The sequence below is a fragment of the Cynara cardunculus genome (genome assembly GCF_001531365.2).
Source record: "Cynara cardunculus var. scolymus isolate 2C chromosome LG 3, CcrdV1, whole genome shotgun sequence".
NCBI lineage: Eukaryota > Viridiplantae > Streptophyta > Magnoliopsida > Asterales > Asteraceae > Cynara > Cynara cardunculus.
In genome coordinates this window covers 38,567,057-38,587,899 of record NC_037530.1, presented here as the reverse complement: position 1 = coordinate 38,587,899, position 20,843 = coordinate 38,567,057, and the positions used below count along the sequence as shown (strand labels likewise).

The 20,843-nt window shown below is 35.2% G+C and overlaps 1 protein-coding gene across 7 annotated transcripts; it reads right to left on the bottom strand.

The window, feature by feature from the left end:
* Window positions 1–11,063: 11,063 nt before the first annotated feature.
* LOC112508655 (ABC transporter G family member 35-like) lies at window positions 11,064–18,923 on the bottom strand. 7 transcript variants are annotated; one of them, XM_025113342.1, is made up of 17 exons: window positions 18,532–18,923; window positions 18,186–18,395; window positions 17,065–17,309; window positions 16,851–16,981; window positions 16,095–16,487; window positions 15,125–15,723; window positions 14,511–14,781; window positions 14,275–14,428; window positions 13,798–13,887; window positions 13,538–13,626; window positions 13,121–13,453; window positions 12,651–13,025; window positions 12,425–12,558; window positions 12,121–12,348; window positions 11,861–12,032; window positions 11,461–11,715; window positions 11,064–11,363 (listed from the first exon to the last, which is right to left on the bottom strand). In XM_025113342.1, the coding sequence occupies exons 1-17, from the start codon at window positions 18,921–18,923 to the stop codon at window positions 11,091–11,093; spliced, it is 4,344 nt and encodes a 1,447-aa protein (XP_024969110.1). In that variant the 3' UTR covers window positions 11,064–11,090. The 7 variants fall into 7 exon arrangements, with proteins under 7 accessions (XP_024969110.1, XP_024969112.1, XP_024969108.1 ...); XM_025113344.1 differs by having other exon boundaries at window positions 13,538–13,621; window positions 13,814–13,887; XM_025113340.1 differs by having other exon boundaries at window positions 13,538–13,686; window positions 13,822–13,887.
* Window positions 18,924–20,843: the final 1,920 nt, after the last annotated feature.

The following is a 20,843-nucleotide window of genomic DNA, read 5'->3' as shown; positions in this document are numbered from 1 at the left end:
TCAGTAAAAGGTGAATTTTATTTGGTTAGAAAAAAGTCTATCTTTTAATGGTTCCAAAACTCATCTGAATGATTTTGTATTTTGAGCAGACCTGTTCCTGACATTTTATAGGTCCTGGGCGAACATAAAAACATGGTCCACTGCAAGTAACAAGGTTTTTAGCAACGACTTTTGTCATCGCTAAAAATTCATTTATCATAAGAAAAAATATATAACAACAACATGTTGTTGCCATAACTTATGGCGGAAACATGTCATCGCTAAAAAGCACATTGTCAAAACTCACTTTTCTTATAATGACCCTCGGTAAGTACAAAAAAAATTCAATAATTGTTCTTCATTAGTATAAAATTAAGTATAAGAAATGCTAATAATTCACTGAGTAAATAAATCTTATTTATCTTTATTATAAAAATATAAGAGAGTACATAAATTTACATACTTCTTGTTAGGTAATTTGAAACCAAGAATATAGAAACTATGGTTGATAAATTTTTATAAAAAGTAATAATTTTTTAGTTCATAACAAGAAATATGTGTTATTTTGATACAAAAAGAGAATTCGTGTGAATGAAGTAATTGTGAAGTTCAATGAGAGATCAATAATAAAAAAGATCATCAAGGTTTTCTGGACAAGTAGACAAATGAAGATCAATAAGAATACAAAAGAAAAAGATGATTCATTGAGATCCAATAAGAATAAACAATGAATTAAACATATAATATGCAARYTCAACAATCATTRTTTGAGCACTTGAATAGAATCTTGTGGTGTCGCAGAATCTCAATGAAAAATACATAAGTCAAACAATTGATGAAAATATTTAAATTCTATTTTCCTTCTTTTTCTTCTCAAGTAAAATAAGATGTTAAGATTAAAAGCTTATTGAACATGACATATATTAAAGACATTACTGAATACATCTAGTAGAATTTTTTTTGATTAATCACAAAAAAATGAAACACGTCATAGATTATAAGAACAATAGATTGATTGTCAAATAATAGCAAAATATTTTATATAGAAGCAAAAATAGATAATAATAGTCAACAAAAACAATTAGAACTAGATAACCAAATAACAATAGTCAATAGAAGCAAAAATTAATAAAAATATCCAACAAAAATATATAACAATAGCAAGCACATGATCTTAACGTTGAAATGTTGAAACACAAAAATAGTCAATCATATAGAGATAACAATAGCCAATATCATTGGACCTCGTTGAAGATAACAATAGCCAATATCATTGGAACTCGTTGAAGATAACAAAAAATTAGAGAGGCAATAAACAATATCATATAATGAATTATCAATTAATTTTTTTATTTTTATTTCCAATATAATTAATTGATATGTTTTTGGGTCCTTATTATCTACTAAATTCTTTTTGCCTCTTATTATATGCTACAATTTTTTGGGTTTCTTTAATTTATTAAATTATTTTATACTATTATTATATTTTAAGGGAAAATTTTGGGCCCCTGATATTTTTGGGCCCTGGACGTGTGCCCGTGCCGCCCTCCCCCAGGGACGGCCCTGATTCTGAGTCTCCTTTAATCATTCAGCATCATAATTTCTTTATAAATAATTACCAAACAATTATACTCTATTTTGTACTGTATCATGAGAAACTGTTGATCATTCTGACCACTTAATAATTATGTACAAAATCATTCAGCAACTACCAAACAACCCCTAAAAAGTAGTAGAGCGACGATTTTTATGAAGACATTCAGCTTACGAAATAAATAATAAAGATGGTAAAGCAACAGTAATATTATCAAAGAAGGCAATGAGGACAAATTTTGTGAGGAAAATATGTCAAAACAGATAAAAAAACACAAAGTATAACAATACTACTGATAGCTGCTAATACAACCTTTTATCCAACGTAAGACTCTGTCAACCAAATTGTGACTATGCTATCCTCCAGGGGCGGATACGTAGGAAATGCGCGAGGGGTAAAGTCCCCTACAAAAGCATGAGTTGTAAGTTTTAAAAAATACCTAAAATTACTAATACGCCCCTAACAATAAAAAAATAAGGGCCCAAATCTAACTCCTGCCATCTCGTTTACGTTAAACTCTGAAATCTAACTCCCCTAACTTCTAAGTCACAACCAATGAATGTCATTTTATTTCTCTTATTTTGTTTGTTATAATGCTAATTGTTTGATTAACCACTGTTTTGTTTGTTTTCCAACTTTATTTTTGCATTTTATTGTTTTATACATCTATAATTACTGTTAAATTTAATTTAATTTTTCTATTCTCTGTTAGGTTCTTAAGTTTATTATTTTGATTTAGGTTTTGCTACCAGTTTGTCTTTTATATTGATTTCTTGGTCTTTTACTATCTAATTTCTTTATAACTGAATCTAATTTTTTGACAGGGCCGACATTGCCCAGGCCCACCTGAGAATTCTAAAAACCTTATAGCCTATGGGTGTTCAAAAAAGCGTTAGACCGCTCAAACCGGTTGAATAAAGTTAAATTAGACGGTTTTTATGGTTTGAGAGATCTGGAGGTCCAATTAGGTATGAAAAATAGCCAAACGGTTTGGTCTGGTCCAGTTTATAGTTTGAACATTTTTTTGAGTGGTTTGAACCAAACCGATTGCTAAAATAGTCATACACATACATGTACATATACACATATACGGGCATGCACACACACACACAACTTTGGAACACTATAATTTATTGTACAACTTAATTTTTATGAACTTTTAATACATTTTTTTATTGTATTTCTTTGAGTTTACACGTAATGGAACATTTAACACGAAAAGAACCCAACAAAGAGTACTTGCAAACCTATGATGGACCATTGATGTATATGGGAGCATTAAAAGTAGGCATGGAACGCAAAGATGCAATCGAGAACTCCGTAAAGAAATCACACAACTAGAAAATACATATCTTCAAACATCACAAAGACGCTTAGCAACAATTTCACTTACACCCTCTTGTTAAAGGCAACAAGCAACAACATGAATCACCTCCACCAATATTTGTTGCGAACCTGCACTGTAAACACCCTAGTACAAGCTGTCGGTGGACCATACGTTCTTAAAGTTATGATGTCTACAACTTCTCATAAAACACTGAACAACTCATAAACAATATAACAATATACAAAACATTAGTAGCGTAAGACTTATAAAGGTGTATAATAGTTGATCAATTTGAATAACCCAATGCTTGAATATATTACAAACAGAAATAAAACTTATCACAAGTATTTAACCGATATAACATCTAGCTTAACAACTTAAATGAGTTATATATGCTTCTTCCTTTGGTGGTATTTGCAGGAACAAACACATGAAATTTTTCATATGTTGACACCATATAAAACTGTTGCACCTTCTAAAATTACGGTTGTATCTTTCATGAACCTAATTATTTTTACTTTACAAAACAAGGATTTAACGGTGTCACGTACTACCATAAGCAGTATTTGACTTCAAAATTGTATGCAGATACTAAGCTGAACCATTCTAGTCATGCCGAATATAGCTTAACATAAACATAGTAAGATTATAAGAAAACTAGATTATTATGACAGAAGGGGGCTGTTCGTAAATACAAGGAAGTCAAGGGGTCAAAGAAGCAAAAATTACAAACTTGAGGGACCTGTTTGCAAGTAAATCGTAAAATCTGTTGTCGTCGAGTATATTTTGGGGGTGAGGTTATGGCCTTGATTTCTCATTCATCTACTATGGATGTGTACGGTATACTAGTAGCCAAGCCTAAATCCATCAATAACCAACAAACCATTTCAACAATCGAGAGTTTTCGAAATATATCGACGGTTGAACTCGGAACACGAATTTTCGGTTTTGGCTTCAATTGAGGTACGATTTCTAAGCTTTTCTCTGATATTTTTCCATGGTTGACGTTGGATTTAGTATATTACCGAACCTTAGTGGCGTTGTAGATCAAATGTGGTGGCACAGGCCTTGATTTTGAAACCTATGCCGCTGTGGCGGTGGTTTACGGCGGCCGAGAATTTCAAACTCCAAATTAGTGAATTATAATCTATAATAATGCATGAATCGTATGTCAAAACGTAGATGATGATGAGATTTATCATTTATATAAGATTACGAAAGAAATTTGAACAATTTAGACCCGGATTTGAGACACTTTGAGCTTGAAATGCTTAGGATTTCGAATTGGAGAATTGTGTTGGGTCTTACTGATGGATTCACCAGTTTAATAGTTTATAATCAATCGTATCAGCAGCTTTATCGGTTTACATTAGGGCTTATTTGGTTGATTTGTTACGAATAAAACTACCTATATGGATTGAAAATGTTAGAAAAGACTTAGTTCTTCGTAGAAGCTTATTGAATAAATATCATTAAGTCACTACCAAACAACCATATATAATTGACCAAATAAGTTGTGAGTTCATTAAGCTCATCAAATTACTAACAAACAGACAATAAGTCAGAATACATTGTATTTTAAAACACTTGGAATTTTGTATGAGTATCGTGTAGGTTGACGAATATAGAGACATGGAATGATGGAACACATTTAAGACAAGTTTATTAATACTTTGGTTTTTAGTCGGTACATTTTAAATGCCTTGTGTTGTTTTATGCAAACGTATCATGACAAGTCTATACAACGTAAAAGCATCAACACTTTGTTGATATTAATTGCGTGAAAAGACGTTTTTGTTGTTATTTTGTGGATCAAGGACCACGAAATCATTGATGGTTATGTCATTACGTAGTTAGTGGTAGGAATTACTACAAGGGATAATTGGGTCCACATTGCATGACGATCAGCTAACTGGGTAATCTCGTATTTTGTATATTGATGGTTTTTTTGAACTCTACTGTTGTATGACACTGTTTTCCCCATTTTATATTTATATGCACCTGTTATCAAAATCATGAACTCATTTAGCATAAGGTTCCTTGCTTCACTTATTCAATTTGGACGTATTTACTCTTAGGGACTGTTTGGTGAATACCGAATGATTTAGTGCAGAAGGATTAAGTGGTAAGATGACTGTGACACCTCCCATCCTCCTTTTTGTTTTATTTCCTTGAAATATGGCGAGCAGATGAGGAGGCTGGAGGGTAGCTGCGGAATAATACACCTTCTGAATGATTAAGCCAAAGGTCACACAAGGAACAATAAAGAGGCTGATAGGAACGATTCCGATGTTTAAAAGTTTTGCCAAACAACCTTTTGCTTTTGATCGAAATAGAGTTGCCTCTTAATAGGATCATTAAGTTTTCGTGAGCCTTTTTAGAGTGGAACCTTTCACTTTCATTGAATGAGACTTCATCTTTCAAACTTCTATGCAAGTAGCCCTTGTACTTTGGACCTAATATTATTTAAGATGTTACAACTCTCACCTCTTTCAAGAAACTTCATCATGACTGAACCGAACAAATGAAGGTATTTTGCCATTTTCTCTGCCTGAGGCTTTCAGGTCATCTCGAACCCCTTATGGAACCTTGAGTGAACTAGTATTAGAGGAATATTCTTATTTCGCAATATCTCAATTGATTAAATATATTATATTTTTTTGCATATAACTGTACATGGACTCGACCGATTCCAACCCGAAACCAGATCAGCGAAACCAAAGCACAAAAGTGAGAAATATAAAAGAGAGAGAGAGAGACAGAGAGTCTGTAAAGAACAAATACTAATTGTTTACTCGTGAGTCGTGAGTGATAGTTTTTTTTAAGTGATATGACTTTTGCTTACTGAAACTATAAGAAAAAACTGTAGTTGATGTAAGATTACGAAAGTTTATTAATATCTATAAATTAAATAATATTATGATAATAGATACAAGACGTCTTTCATATCAAATTAATTATTTTATTTAACCCCAAAAAGACTTCCATTGCATACAAATGATTGACTTATTCATTAAGATTGTTGAAATTTACGCAAAACATAGATAAAAAAAACAGCAAACATAAAATTCTATAAAAACTTCGTTTAGAAAATGTTAGGTTTTAATATTTGATAAAAAGTTGATAACCAACAATTTCAATTGATTTTGTATAAAACCCATCTTTAAAAATATCAAATATAAAATAATATTTTTTTGACTCATTTAACGACGACTAAAATAGATCTGAAATTGAATCCGGAACTCATTGGGTTCAATCTGATGTTGTTGCCATTAAGAAGAATATTGGTATTTATATTCGTGTTTGGCGAAATTGGTTTTTATAGTTGACACGTTTCGGTTTTTTTTTTAAGTTTGGAGTGTTTTCGAGGTAGAAATATAAAAATATTTAATAAAATAAAATAAAAGATTTTAATTTACTTTTCGGAAGCCACTTGGGTAAAAGCGGAGAAGATAAAGACAAAAGAGTATAAAATAATAAAAAGAGTAGATTGGTGTAGTGAAGAGCTGGAATTCATGTTCCATGTGTTATATATTTAATTAATAAAAAGAATCTTATTCCTTATTTTATTATTTAATTATTAATTATTGGAGTCAGAAGAACAGTAAACTAGACTTTTTCTTTGGTCCATTTTCAGATATTTTTCTTTTGGCTTTTTCCTTTTATTTTCTAACAAGATGACATCGATACCGTTTATCTCCTCCCACATAAGTTTTTTTATATATTGCAAAAAGTAATTATTTAGCAGGCTTTTTACTCGCTACAAAATTTTTAAAAATAACAATATATAATTATTATTTTCTTTCATATTTTTTACAAGTATTCGCCCGAACTAGACGCATCTAATATGTATTACACACACACACATATATATATATATATATATATACCAATCTGTTTTCGTGAAACCACTTTTTACACTTGAAACTTCACAGCAAAACGTTGTAAAGATAATTTTCACAGTGTTTTTGTTGTAAAAGTTTGGCTTTTTTATATTTACGGCGTTTTGCTGTAAAGTATCAAGTTCAAAAAAAGGTAAAATGTGATCCCGTCCATATATATATATATATATATGTATTTTCAATGATTATGAAAATCCAATAAGATGAAACCCATTTGTTTAGAAAAAATAATTGAGAATTGAATGAAGGATTTAGGGAAGGGGGAGTTTTGGATGATCTTATTATGGATTTGATTCCTTTAGTTTGTGTCGTTACTAGTGTGTTCCAATTGCAGCCTACTTTGACAGCAACCCAATTCATATTCTAATCCCCTAATAATTCGCCTTTTACTTTATATATATATATATATATATATGTATATATATATGGTTGGATTGGATTCTAGTGAGAAATAGAATTAACGCCACAAGGGTAAGAAAAAATTTCAATCCTTGGATGTACATTAAGAGGAGATGCACACGATCAATCCCCATATTAAAAGCGATTCATGGGTGAGTTTGACATTAAAGGTGATCAAAGGACATCTCCCTTCTTACGGTTCTCACTTTAATTCATATATGAACTATTTAACTGATTAACATATGAACTATGAGTTTACATATATACTTGTTTGCCACCTATTTATAAAAGTTACGAAACTACCCCTCTATTTTTCACTTGACCAGTCAAAGCTGTAATTTTTGACCATATAAAGGGTTATGATCACTTCTCCACTTCTTACAAATTTAGCACTTCTCAAGTGAACCTCTCCCTATATATATATATATATATATATATATATATATATAGGGGCCTAATCAAATGAGAACTAATTAGTTTGTGGTAACTGTGAGAACCAATATTAACCACAAATCAATAGATAAATTAGGAAATTTATAATTTTGACAATTTTGAATTAAAATTTTAATACAAGGATATTTTTGGTATTTTACAACTTTCTTCCCTCCTCTCTTCTCACTCCGGCCACCGTCCTCCGGCTACCGTCCTCCGGCCACCGTCCTCCGGCCACCGTCCGCCGGCCACCGTCCTCCGGCCACCGTCCTCCGGCCACCGTCCGCCGGCTACCGTCCTCCGGCCACCGTCCGCCGGCTACCGTCCTCCGGCCACCGTCCGCCGGCTACCGTTCTCCGGTGATACTACAATGGTATCACAATGCATCATATATGTGCTGAGTATCACATTGATGTCGTTTGTGTGGTCGATCGAAGATGTAACACTGTGGTATCACTATGAATCTTATATATGATTAGGTATCACAATGTATCTTTTGTTTAACAGAGTCAATATTTTTAGGTATCACAATGTATCTTTTGTTTAACAGAGTCAATATTTTTAGGTATCACAGTGGTATCATAGTGGTATCACCGGAGGACGGTGGCCGGAGAGAGAAGAGTTGAGAGATGAGAGTTTTAAAATACCAAAAATATCCTTGCATTAAGATTTTAATTTAAAATTACCAAATTTATAAATTTCCTAAATTATCTATTGATTTGTGGTTAATATTGGTTCTCACAGTTACCACAAACAACTCAGTTCTCCCTTGAATAGGCCCCTATATATATATATATATATATATATATATATATATATATATATAACTTTTAGATGTAACTTATTTGCTACTTTTGGAAGTAATAATAACGAGTGAATTATGGATTTTGGTTGTTTTGATGTTCTTTATGATTAGGGTCCCTACACTATGTTTTATTATAGATTTGGTCCATGTAGTATTCAATTTGTCATGACCATGGTTCTTCCTACCAACACTTTTAAAAAAAAACTTTGTTAATTCCGTTAAGTCAAGGGGATTCTGGTCTTTTTATCTATTTTTAGGTCTATTTCCTATTGAATAATACAAAAGATATTGTATATATTATATATACACACACAAAGTAATTGACACATCCCTTTCCCTTCTCCATCTCTGGCCTCCCCCAAAAGTGAAAATATGACACATGCAACGTCTTCTCCAATGGATTTTTCAACATAGTCTTTTCTTCTCCAATGAGGTTATTGATATGGAACAAACAAACGAATGGATCTTGCGAAAGTAATTGAGAGCATGATCGCTTCCACGTTCTTAGGGACTAGACTTTTCCATAGTTGTGAAAAGCGTGCATGAGGCGAACCTAGACGTTGAGGCGCATAATGCCCAAGCTTATGGGCTTTTTGCTTGTCAAGGCGAGGCATATTGATGAGCACACTAAGGCGCCGTATGGGTCTAGGCGCACCTTATAAAGATTTCTATAAAAACCAGTCAAACAAACCCTAATATTAAAAAACTTTCTTGTCTCTTTGACTTTTACAAAAAAACGAGTGGTTAAATAAGTCAAACCCTAATATTAATTAAGTCTTATAATCTTCTAGACTTCTACAAAAAAGAGTTATTAGATAAGTCCTAATATTAAACCCAAAACTTCTTCTGCAGGGTTTTAAATTGGTTGCTACATTGGAGGCTTGTATTTGCTGCATTCTAGGATTATACTAGTCTTATTGAGATATGTTTGATATTACTACTTTTTGGAAATTGAAATTAAACTATGTTTTACTGAATGCTATTTGAGTCGTGTATAACTTTGTATGTGCACGTGTGTGTATAGGCCCCGGTCCCCTTTGCGATTAAGTGCACCTTGAGCTTTTAACAACTTCGAACTTCTCATGTTGCCTTCTCTTCCCTAGCCATCGGAAATCAATTCCACCCTCCCCTCCTATCTCTCTCTTCTTTGCAGCTTGTGTTGTGGCAGGAAGGAGTGTCGTGGTGTGTTTGGGGGGGGGGGGGGATGATGGCCAGTGCCGGAGATGAAGAAGACGAAGATGTCTTAAAGGCAACAGGGTTGGAAGTGGTTGAGATCGACGGTCCCAACGCCTAATCTCCATCCGACTCTCTCATGTATGTATATAAAGGTGTATGCATAGAACTTTATATAGGAGGTCCAGGGAAAACCTAAAAAAAATGAAAAACTGAAGAACACCTTAGTAAGCGTTCATCTGGATCGTATGCACATGTTCGTATAAGTAATTGAAGCTATTTTTTTGGTTTTATGCAAGTGTGCATGTTATGCACCTATGCATACCGGACAAATTGCTTACAAATTACTTGTATGCACATGTGCATACGGTCCAGATGAATGATTACCAGAGTGTTTCTAGTTTTTCATTTTTTTGAGGTTTTCCCCTGAACCTATACCATATATATATACATATATATATACATATATATATATATATATATATACACACACACACACACACAGAGAGAGAGAGAGGGAGGTTCAGGAGAAAACCTTATAAATATGAAAAACTAAGGAACACCTTTGTAACTGTTCATCTGGACGGTATGCATATGTGCATAGTGATAATAGAAGTTTCTTTGGTTTTATGCACGTGTGCATGGCATGTACATGTGCATAGCAGACAAATTGCTTAAAGTTATCAGTATGCATATGTGCATATCGTCCAGATAAACGGTTATCAGGGTGTTCCTCAGTTTTTATTTTTTTCAATTTTCCCTGAACCCAACACCCCCCTCTCTCTCTCTCTCTCTCTCTATATATATATATATATATATATAGAGAGAGAGAGAGAGAGAGAGAGAGAGAGAGAGAGAGAGACTTGGGATCATGTGAGACAAGACTGTTTTCATGAGACATGTGAGACACGATTTTTATACTTGAAACTTCACAACAAAACACTTTGAAGGTAACCTTCACAGTATTTTTGCTATGAAGATTCAACTTTTTTTTACCTTCACAACATTTAGTTGTGAAGTTTCAAGTGTAAAAATCATGTCTCATGAAAACAATTTTGTCTCACGTGAACCAAACCCTATATATATATATATGTGTGTGTATATATATATATATATATTATCTTTTAAAAGAACAAAGACAAAGAAAGTGAAAAGGGACCAAAATGCCCTTTGGCTTCATTGAGTCTACAAAGGTTTATTTAACGATGTTAAGGGGAGGGGGGACTATGGTCATGACAAATTAAATATCATAAAAACTAAATCCATAATAATCAGAACCCTAGTCATAATAAGATACAAACACAGACCAAATCCATAATTCACTCTAATAATCAAAACATGTATGATGCTTGAAACATGATTTTATTGAATCACTAATAAGAATATACAGTTACATTTATATACTCAGTTGTATATATATATTTATAAAAGAATTACAAAAAAATTATTTATTAAAATAAGCCTGGTTAGAACATATGCTTATCTCATCTGGAAGTTTAATGTCCTTAAGCAGAAAGCATAGAGGAATGCAAACAATATGCTAAACCCGATTAGAACCGCAGCGACCGGACCCATGAAATCCAACTGAAAACCATAACGATCGACGATAAATTCATTCATTGGTGGATCAACCGCCATTCCAGGCACCGTGATCGTGTTCGTAATGTCGTGGTACTGCGAAATGATGCATCCATATACGGTCCACGCCATCGGGCAGATCCAATAGTACCACACCCACCATCCGGGAATTTTCTGAAATTTCAAGAATCATTCAACAAAATTAGCTTCTAAAAATGAATGAAGTTAGAAGTAAGTAATACTAGAATGGATATTGAAGAAGATGACTTACGGGTCGGGGAATGAAGAAACCGGAAAAGATATTGAAGAGTGAGTAGAAAGAAGCTGCAAAAATGGCTGCGATTTGCTCGTTTGGTGTGATGGAAACGGTCATCATTCCGTAGTATGTGAAGTAAAGGAACGAGAAGAAGTTGATGAAGAAGAACCAAAAGAATTTGGCTGCTGTCCATTCGAACGAGACCATGGCGTACACGATCAGAGTGTAATATACGGTTTGAACAAATACATATGGTATCTCCACGAACACCTGATTGAATACAATGGATATTCATTTGTTAGAAAAGCTAAAACTAGAGATGAATTCTGTTTGTATTCACATGTGAAGCTAAAACCAAAGATGAATTATGTTTGTATTCACACATGAATATATATATACTTGTTCCAACTCTCACCTGTGCCATGGCATATGGTAACGCTGAGTACATTCCGGCTGCTTTTTCTCGATAAAAGACTGTTCTTTCTGTGGCGACTACGGGCTGTACGGTCTGGCAATTGTTGATTCCAACAAAGAAAACAGCAGAGTACATGGCACCGATGATTGTGTTCAGATCTCCGCTGCTACCTCTGAAGATACATATAGAATCACGAAATAGAATTAGGATATGAGCTTTAGGTTATCGATCGATCACCATGATTGATGTTCAAGACAGACCTCTTTTCTCCGATTTTCCAAAAGACTGTTCCAACCATGAGTGCCGCAGCCAAGGTGAAGAAGTTTCGAACAAGGTTGTAATCGGGATTTCTCCAGTAACCCCACCACATCTTCCATATACAAGACTTGAATTGTCCCCATGAAGATTGAGAATATCGTGTTCCAAAATGAAGATCGGTCGCTCCTGAAGGTGGCGTGCTTAACTCCGCTACTAAAGCCTTGTTCCTCCTATATGTACAAATATTATTACTAACTATCGATAATTTGTGTCGCTTATAATCATTGTAAGAAAGTTTATACTTACTGAAACAACGATGATGACTTGTACTGCTCCGCAAAATCGATCCCGAGCCGGATCTCGGCAGCACCTGAACTGACCTCTAACATCCATGTGGCTGGATTGTATTTTTCTGGAATCTCTGGAACCCCAGAAATTTCCTGATTATATGGTTAATGAGTTGTTAATCTCTCAGTTTTATGTCAAATATTCCCAATTTGTCTAGTTTGTAGAATATTCACATGTGAATTACCTCAAAATAGTCAACAATTTGTTGTGAATTTCTGCCTAATGGTCCTGCATAGATCACTTGTCCTCCTCTTTTCATCAACAACAGCTCATCAAAGGATTCAAAGATATCGATACTGGGCTGATGAATGGTGCAGACGACGGTTCTTCCTGTGTCCACAGTGTTTCTAACGGCCCTCATAACGATGGCTGCAGCTCTTGCATCAAGCCCAGAAGTCGGTTCATCCATGAAGATGATTGAAGGGTTAGCAACGAGCTCGACTGCAATCGTTAGCCTCTTTCTCTGTTCGGTTGACAAACCGCTAACTCCTGGAAGTCCTACGATTGCATCCTTGAGGTTGTCTAGTTCAATTAGCTCCATTACTTCAACCACGAACGTCTGAAAAGTAAGAAACATAACCGAGTTAAAATTTCTATCTTTTTCTGATTAGTTTGTTTGATGATAGAATCGATTGCATATATTCATCTGTTTACCATCTTTTCTTCCTTGCTGACTTCTTTTGGGAGGCGGAGGAAGGCCGAGTAAATCAAAGATTCGTGAACGGTGATGTTGGGAGAATGGATATCGGTTTGCTCACAATATCCCGAAATTCTAGCAAAAGTTTCTTGTTTCTTTGGGAATCCCGAGATTCTGATGTCTCCTTCGATATAACCGCCTGTCTTTCTTCCGGCTAAAACATCCATTAGCGTCGTTTTTCCAGCTCCGCTGACTCCCATCAATGCCGTTAGAACTCCCGGCCTGAAAGCGCCAGTTACATCACGAAGCAATTGCAATCTGTTTTCCGTCACCCCTTGTTCTCTCATTTCCTGTTCAATCAACAGCCAGAAAGTAATCGTTAAGTTTCTAGAATCGTTAAACCGTAGAATGGATGCTTATAGAACGGATCTTACACTAGGCATGTCGACATAATAGTTCATGTTGTCGAATGACATAGCGAGTGGAGTAAACGGAAGAACCATTCCCTTCTTAGCAGCAACACCATTAGAATTATCATAAGAGTCGGACCGACTTCCTACATGCTGCATTTCCATATTTTGACCTACAAAAATCATGTAAATTGCTAAGTTTCGAAAACCGGTTTTTCGTTCTTGAACTTCTTCCATCGGAAATAATAAGGATCTAGGAATTCTACCTTGCTTGGATGCAATTGTTTTGAGTCTTGGTTGTTGGTTGCTATCCTGTTGGTTTTCCATTTCTTCAGCTGCTTCTTTGGAGATCACTGCTTGTGGTTTTCCTGGGGCTGATTAGAAGAATCAGAAACAGGAAGGTTAGCTACAAAACATTAAGAGGCTGTTTGGTTGATTTTCATTAAGTTCTGTATGGATAAAACTGTTTGTGCGGATTAGTTTGTCTGTATAAATTGATAAAGTTTTTTTAGGAGGGGTTTTTCATAGACAGAAGTTTCCTTTTTAATTGGGAGTGACAAGTTTAGAAAAAAAACTTGACTTTCTGCAGAGAGATCCCCTTAAAAGCTTACTGAATAAGACACTTTCATTAAGCCACTACCAAACAGTCATGCATAGCTGACCAAATAAGTTGTGTCTCCCATTAAGCTCATTAAGTTCCTAGCAAACAGGCCTTAAGAAAACTAGTCTTGAATGCGAATAGGAGGGATTCTGAAACTTACCATCAAAATACATGAGAGCCAAAGTGAAAAGGACGTTGAAGAGAACCGCGAAACCTAGAAGAGCAGCAGCACCGATCCAGTACCAGCTTGTTTGAGTCGGGATATCCAGGCTCTCTAGTACTGACGTGCCCAAGGGAGTAACATTATCGGAACTCTGTAAACAGAAAGGAAACGTACTCAATTTTCTTGATCTCGTTATAGTGTTGAGCTTTTCGTGTTAAGAACTAACGGCTTACCAATCTGTTCATCCATCTAGGAGCGTAGAACTCGTTGATTGCAAAGGCTTTGAAGCCATAAGACAATGGTGATACCCAATGAGCCCATTCCCACCAGTTAGGAATCTGAGTTTTAGGAAGAATGAAACCGGCCAAAAGAAATATCAGCAGAAGGACGAGAGATCCACCCGTGTTGGCTATGTTCATCGTCCTACAAACTCCGGCGATAAGCCTAAAAATTCCCGCTGCAACGTTCTGGATCAGAAAAACCAACAGAAGATGTTTGAAGAACCTGAAAACACCACATAATGCATCTTTTTGTTAGTAAATAGTATCAAGATTCAGTAATGAAGTTTTACTCGACTAGAGGGAGGTTCAGTAAAACCCCCAAAAAAATGAAAACTAAAGAAAACACTCTGGTAACCATTCATCTCGATGGTATACACATGTACATACAAGTTTTTTGAAGTTGTTTCTTGGTTTTTATGCAAAACAAATTGCTTACTAATTACTTGTTTGCATATGTGCATACCGTCCACATAAATGGTGACCAAGGTGTCCCTAGTTTTTCATTTCTTTGCGGTTTTTCCTTGAACTTACCCTACTCGACTATATATATTATATCAATCAATTACCTGCTAGCTTCTGGGGCTAGATCGATACCGTAATATAGTATGGCCACCCATGTAATACTCTCGAGGATTGATATCGGTACACGAAGCAAGAACGTCGGAATCGTGTAAGCCCACGGTGGATGGAATAGAAGGTCTCTTTGCTTGTAAACTACAGGAAGTCTTATTATAGTGAGGGAAAGCTCAGCCAGACCATTAAACATGTTTATAAGTAAACTTAGCAAAAGTGCCCCCATATAGATTTGAGCATCTTCTTCATTTCTAGTCTTCATTGTAGTTCGAAAGTATAACGTCATCCCGATAAATGCTACAGTCACGATCTGCACGGTCTTGAAAACATACACGAAACCGTTTCTTTTTATCAGTAGCCATTCTTTATCCCATGAAGCCTTCAAGAGCTCCCGTTTCGAGACCAAGAATTCCTTGAAGACGAGAGCTGCTTTGTGGCTTTGGCTCTTGTCGAATGGGACTGAAAGCTCGTTCGTTAGCCTCTCGCCCACGTGAAAACGCTTGAATCGCTGAGCAAATTCACTGACTGTGGTGTATCTATAGGGACTGTTTCTATCTGCCCAATATTGCTCTTGATCCTTTTTAGATGTAACCTGTTAATTATCAAGAATCGTAGAACTTGTAAGAATGGAGATCATCAATTTAATGGTGGTATATATAGAGGGAGGTTCGGGGGAAAACCTCAAAAATGAAAAACTAAGGAACATTCTGGTAACCATTCATCTGGACGGTGTGCACATGGGCATACAAGTAATTGAAGTTGTTTATTGGTTTGTATGCACGTGTGCACGTTATGCACATGTGCATACCGGACAAATTGCTTATAAATTATTGTATGCACATGTGCATAACGTCCGGATGAACGGTTGCCAAGGTGTTCTTCAGTTTTTCAATTTTTTACGGTTTTCCCGAACCTGACCCTATATAATAGTTTTTTAGAGACTTTAATAGAATCATTATGTACCTCTTGCAAGAAATCAGCTGTGCCTTTTCTTTCAGGACACTTGAATCCACAACCTTCGAAGAACTCGAGCACATTTTCTCGTGGTCCTTGATAAACGATTTGGCCTTCCGCTAGTAGAATGATGTCATCGAAGAGATCAAACGTCTCTGGAGCAGGCTGTAGTAACGACATCAAGATTGTCGATTCAGTCAAGTGTACAACTTGCTGCAAGCATTTCACTATCTGAAACGTAGTTGAACTGTCTAGACCAGTTGATATCTCGTCCATAAACAGAGTTTTCGCTGGTCCAACAAGCATCTCTCCGGTGGTTACACGCTTCTTTTGTCCACCAGAAATTCCTCGCCTCATTGCATCGCCAACAAAGGTGTCACGGCAGACATCGAGTCCCAATATCTGTTACGTTTGAACAAACATACGATGAGAATTTTGATTCGGGTAAAATTGACAAGTTTAACACTATTAGCAGAACTTGAAAAACTTGGGCCCCATCTTAGGGGTTGTTTGGTTGATTTTTCATTATATCGTGTATAAATAAAGTTGTTTGTGTGGATTAATTTGTCTGTAGAGATTGAGAAAGTTTTTGTTTGAAAGAATTTTTTTATGGAAGAAGTGTGTTTTTTAACTGGGAGAGCCAGATTTGTAAAAAAAACTTGGCTTCCTGCATAAAACTCTCCCTGAGAAGCTTAATAAATAATTACAAAACAATCATGTATAGTTGACCGAATAAGTTGTAGCTGCTAACAAATAGGCCCTTACTCTAAGAGTGTAGTAAGTGATCAAACTGCTGGCATCTCCTTCAATGGCAGTTGCCTTCATGAAAAGATCGACTTCGGCTTCTGGGAAAATCCCTGCTTGCTTCTCTCGTTTTGCTAACTCCGATAGCATTTCTATATTTCATCATGTTAATTGGTTAGATATCGATCGATGGTATCTTCTTGTTTCAAGAATTAAGACAAGAATATTAAGTCACCTAATCTTGAGCCGACTCCTTGGCATCTTGCTGAGAAATCTAAGGTTTCTTTAACGGTCATTTCTCCAACATGAATATCGTTCTGGCTGATGTACGCTGATGTTCTTCGAGGTACAAATTCGTTGAGTTTATGACCGTTGTAAGTAATCTCTCCTTCAACCTTTAAGTTGGGATCGAGCTTTCCTGCCATTGCCAACAAAAGTGTCGTCTTCCCAGAAGATGGCGGACCCAATAGAAGTGCCATTCTGTAACATAATATATATGCATTGACAGCATTGTTACTTACATATAACTATTACACTGTGATATATCTATATATATATATAGAGAGAGAGAGAGGGAGGTTCACGAGAAACCCCAAAAAAATGAGTAGCACTTTAGTAACCATTCATCCGAATGGTACGTATATGTGCATACAAGTATTGAAACTGTTTTTTGGTTTTTATGCACGTGTTCATACCATCCAGATGAACCGTTAGTAGAGTATTATTACTCATTCTTTTATGGTTTCCGTGAACTTGTTCCTATGTATTAGAGAGAGAAATGAAGAGTATATATATATGTGTAGAGAGAGGGAGGTTCTGAAAACTCCATGAAAATGAAAAACTGAGGAACACCTTGATTTTCATCTTAACGATATACACATGTGCATACAAGTAATTAAAGTTGTTTATTGGTTTCTATGCACGTGTGCATGTTGTGCACATGTGCATATTGAACAAGTTACTTGCATGCACATGTGCATTACCGTAGAGATGAATGATTAAAGAATGTTCCTCAATTTTTCTTTTTTTAACGGTTTTGTGTGTGCGTGTGTGTGTGTGTGTATATATATATATATGTAGATGGTGGATCAAACGAGAATGTTAAAAAAAATACAAAAACAACAAAATCATATATGATTTTACATTAACAACAAAACAAGTGTGCGAGCAACCTTATGGCTGCATATTGAGATCGCGGTGTAAAGTTGTATGAATCACACATAATGTTAGTGTAGAATCACATGTGATTCGACCGTCATTCTCTTGAACAGGTAACGTAGTCATTTGAACTCGACTCTCTATGTGTGTGTGTGTGTATATATATATATATATATATATACATATGTATGTATGTACCTCGATGGTTTGATGATTCCAGATGCATCTTTAAGAATGGTGAGTTTAGTTTTCTTGGCCAAACTGATACCTAACGAACCCAGAAGTGATTCTGCATAGTTTCTTGCTGCATTTGGTAATGATGGAAGTGCTCTATCACCCACGTAGCAATCTGCTTCTATCGTCAAATTTTGAAACCGAACTTCTACGGTTGGAAGAGAGATTCCTACCCTGAAACATATATAATATCAATACACACACACACACACATATATATATATATATATATATGTATACACACACACAAGAAGATATATATATATATATATATATATATATATATATATACAAGAGAATGGAAGCTTACTTATTAACACGTTGTCTGAACTTCTTCAAGAACCTTTCATTATCTTCTTCAGCAACTCTAAAGATCTTATCAATGAAGTCCTGTCGAGCATTGGGGTCGAGTTCTCGAACATCCAACAACATCTTATCAGCCGGTGTTTGGTTTTGAAGATCAGCTGGAACATAAGATTTAAAAATGGTGGTTCGTATTCGATTATAAGTCGGAAGTTTCTCCAAAGCAGCCCATCGTAACGCCTCTTCATCTTCCACCGAATGCCGGCTGTTTCTCCCGTCGTGGCTACCGCCACCGCCGGCACCTCTCGAAAACACATCTTCCATCTTCCAACTCCCAGCTGCCCTACTCAAACTTCTACCTATACTTGTTCCAATGCTTACAGATCTCTTTTCCTCCATGATTACTGATCTTCAAGTTTACTTAACAGGTTATGGAAAGTCTGTGTTTTCTCTGATTGAAGAGTTTGAAGAAATGGTGGGATTTATATACGATTTGAATGATGGGATGTGGGTGTTGAAAATGGAATTTGCAGAAGGTTGAAAGATTCGTGTGAAGGAGAAGGGAACGCGTAGGAGGGATGTGTGGAAGGTACAAGTGGGGAGGCAAGGTGTACAAGGGATTTATGCATGGGTGATGAAGTGGAGCTTTTTAAGGAGAAATGGGAACCACATGATGATTTGGAAGAAAAATAAGCATCAACAATGGTGGCTGCTTTTCCAATAAGACCGCCATTAATGTTGCTTCTAGTTGAATTCCTTGAGAACTGAAATGTATTTTGCTTTGGATTTTGTGTTTGCCCATGATATATATGTTAATGCTAGTCGATAAAATTTATATATTTCTAATTTCAGTTAAAAATTTAGGACACAATATCTGTAGATAATCATATATAAAAAAAATTTAGCATAAATAACCAAAATACCATGTTGTATTTAAGAAAATGATCATTTTTTCTAGTATTTACACCGTGTACTTTCAACGAACAATTCCTTCGACTTTGTTAAAAGTAAGAGTAAGTGATTGTTTGTTTACCTCTTAATAATTTTATTAAAAGACAGCTTCTGGATCGTTGAGAAGTAAATTTTGTTTGGTAATTTTTTTTTTGTCTCTTAATGATTTTAAAACCTTCTGAATGATTTTGTATCATGAGCCTCCCTTAACTATTCAACGCCATAATTTCATTGTAAACAATTACCAAACAATTATATTTCATTTTGCACTATATCATGACAACATTTTAATCATTCTGATCACTTAATCATTCTGCACCAAACCATTCAACAACTGTCAAACAGCCCATGAGACCCATATGTCATAAAAAGTAGGCAATTTCTCCATTCACTCCTGTGGGGTTGGTGAAAATGTTGAAAATTTGGGTGTCATTTCTTGAAAATTGTACTACATTTTCGCCAACCTTAATTCCGGATTGGTGATTTTTTTTTTGTGTAGAATGTTTGGTTTTCTTGATAAAACACATTCATCTATCCACAACGTTGTCTCGTACAAATATGAACACATGTTCTAGTGAATATCAATGGTTGATCCAATAAATTAATGGGGTAGGGGCATGTTGGATAGGACCTATATAAAACGAAGGTGAAAATAGAAAATTTAAGCTAGTCAACAAAGGTTTTTGGTTTTTGAACTGGGCCCTTTCCCCGTGTTCAAATGCTGGATCTACCCCTGCTACTGATAATGCTAGTGTATATCTTTAGAGCGGTCATTTGTTACAAACAATTAATGGTGTTTGTTTGAGATTTTCAATAGGACGTGAATTCATATTTGTTTGAGTTAGTGTTGTGGATAGATGAACGTGTTTGATCTAGAAACAGTATATATATAAAAAACAAAGTCGCCAACGAAGAATTAAGTTTGGAGAAAATGTGTAACAATTTCAAAAAAATTGCAACTTTTTCGAGAGTTACACCCAATTCTTTAGCATTTTCGCCAGCACTGAAGGATTGCATCGGACATTAGAGAAATGCATGGACAAAATTACCTGCTTTTATGACATGTGGGTCCCGCACATACTTTCGCTAACATCGCACAAATTGTTTAGCGAAAATACAAGTCATTTGTGCAAATACTAGAAAAAGCACCCGTTTTCTTAAATACTCCATGATATTTTAGGCATTTGTTGATGTTATTATAAGAATTCTTCACTACTTACTTGAATGACAACATTTTATTGTCAAACATAATCCTAAAAGAGTCACATAGCCGATGAACATTATGTCCAAACTCGATCAAAACTACAAAGTGCAGTCGTGAAACAAAAATTACAATTTAAGTGTGTGTGTGTGTGTGTGTGTGTTGTG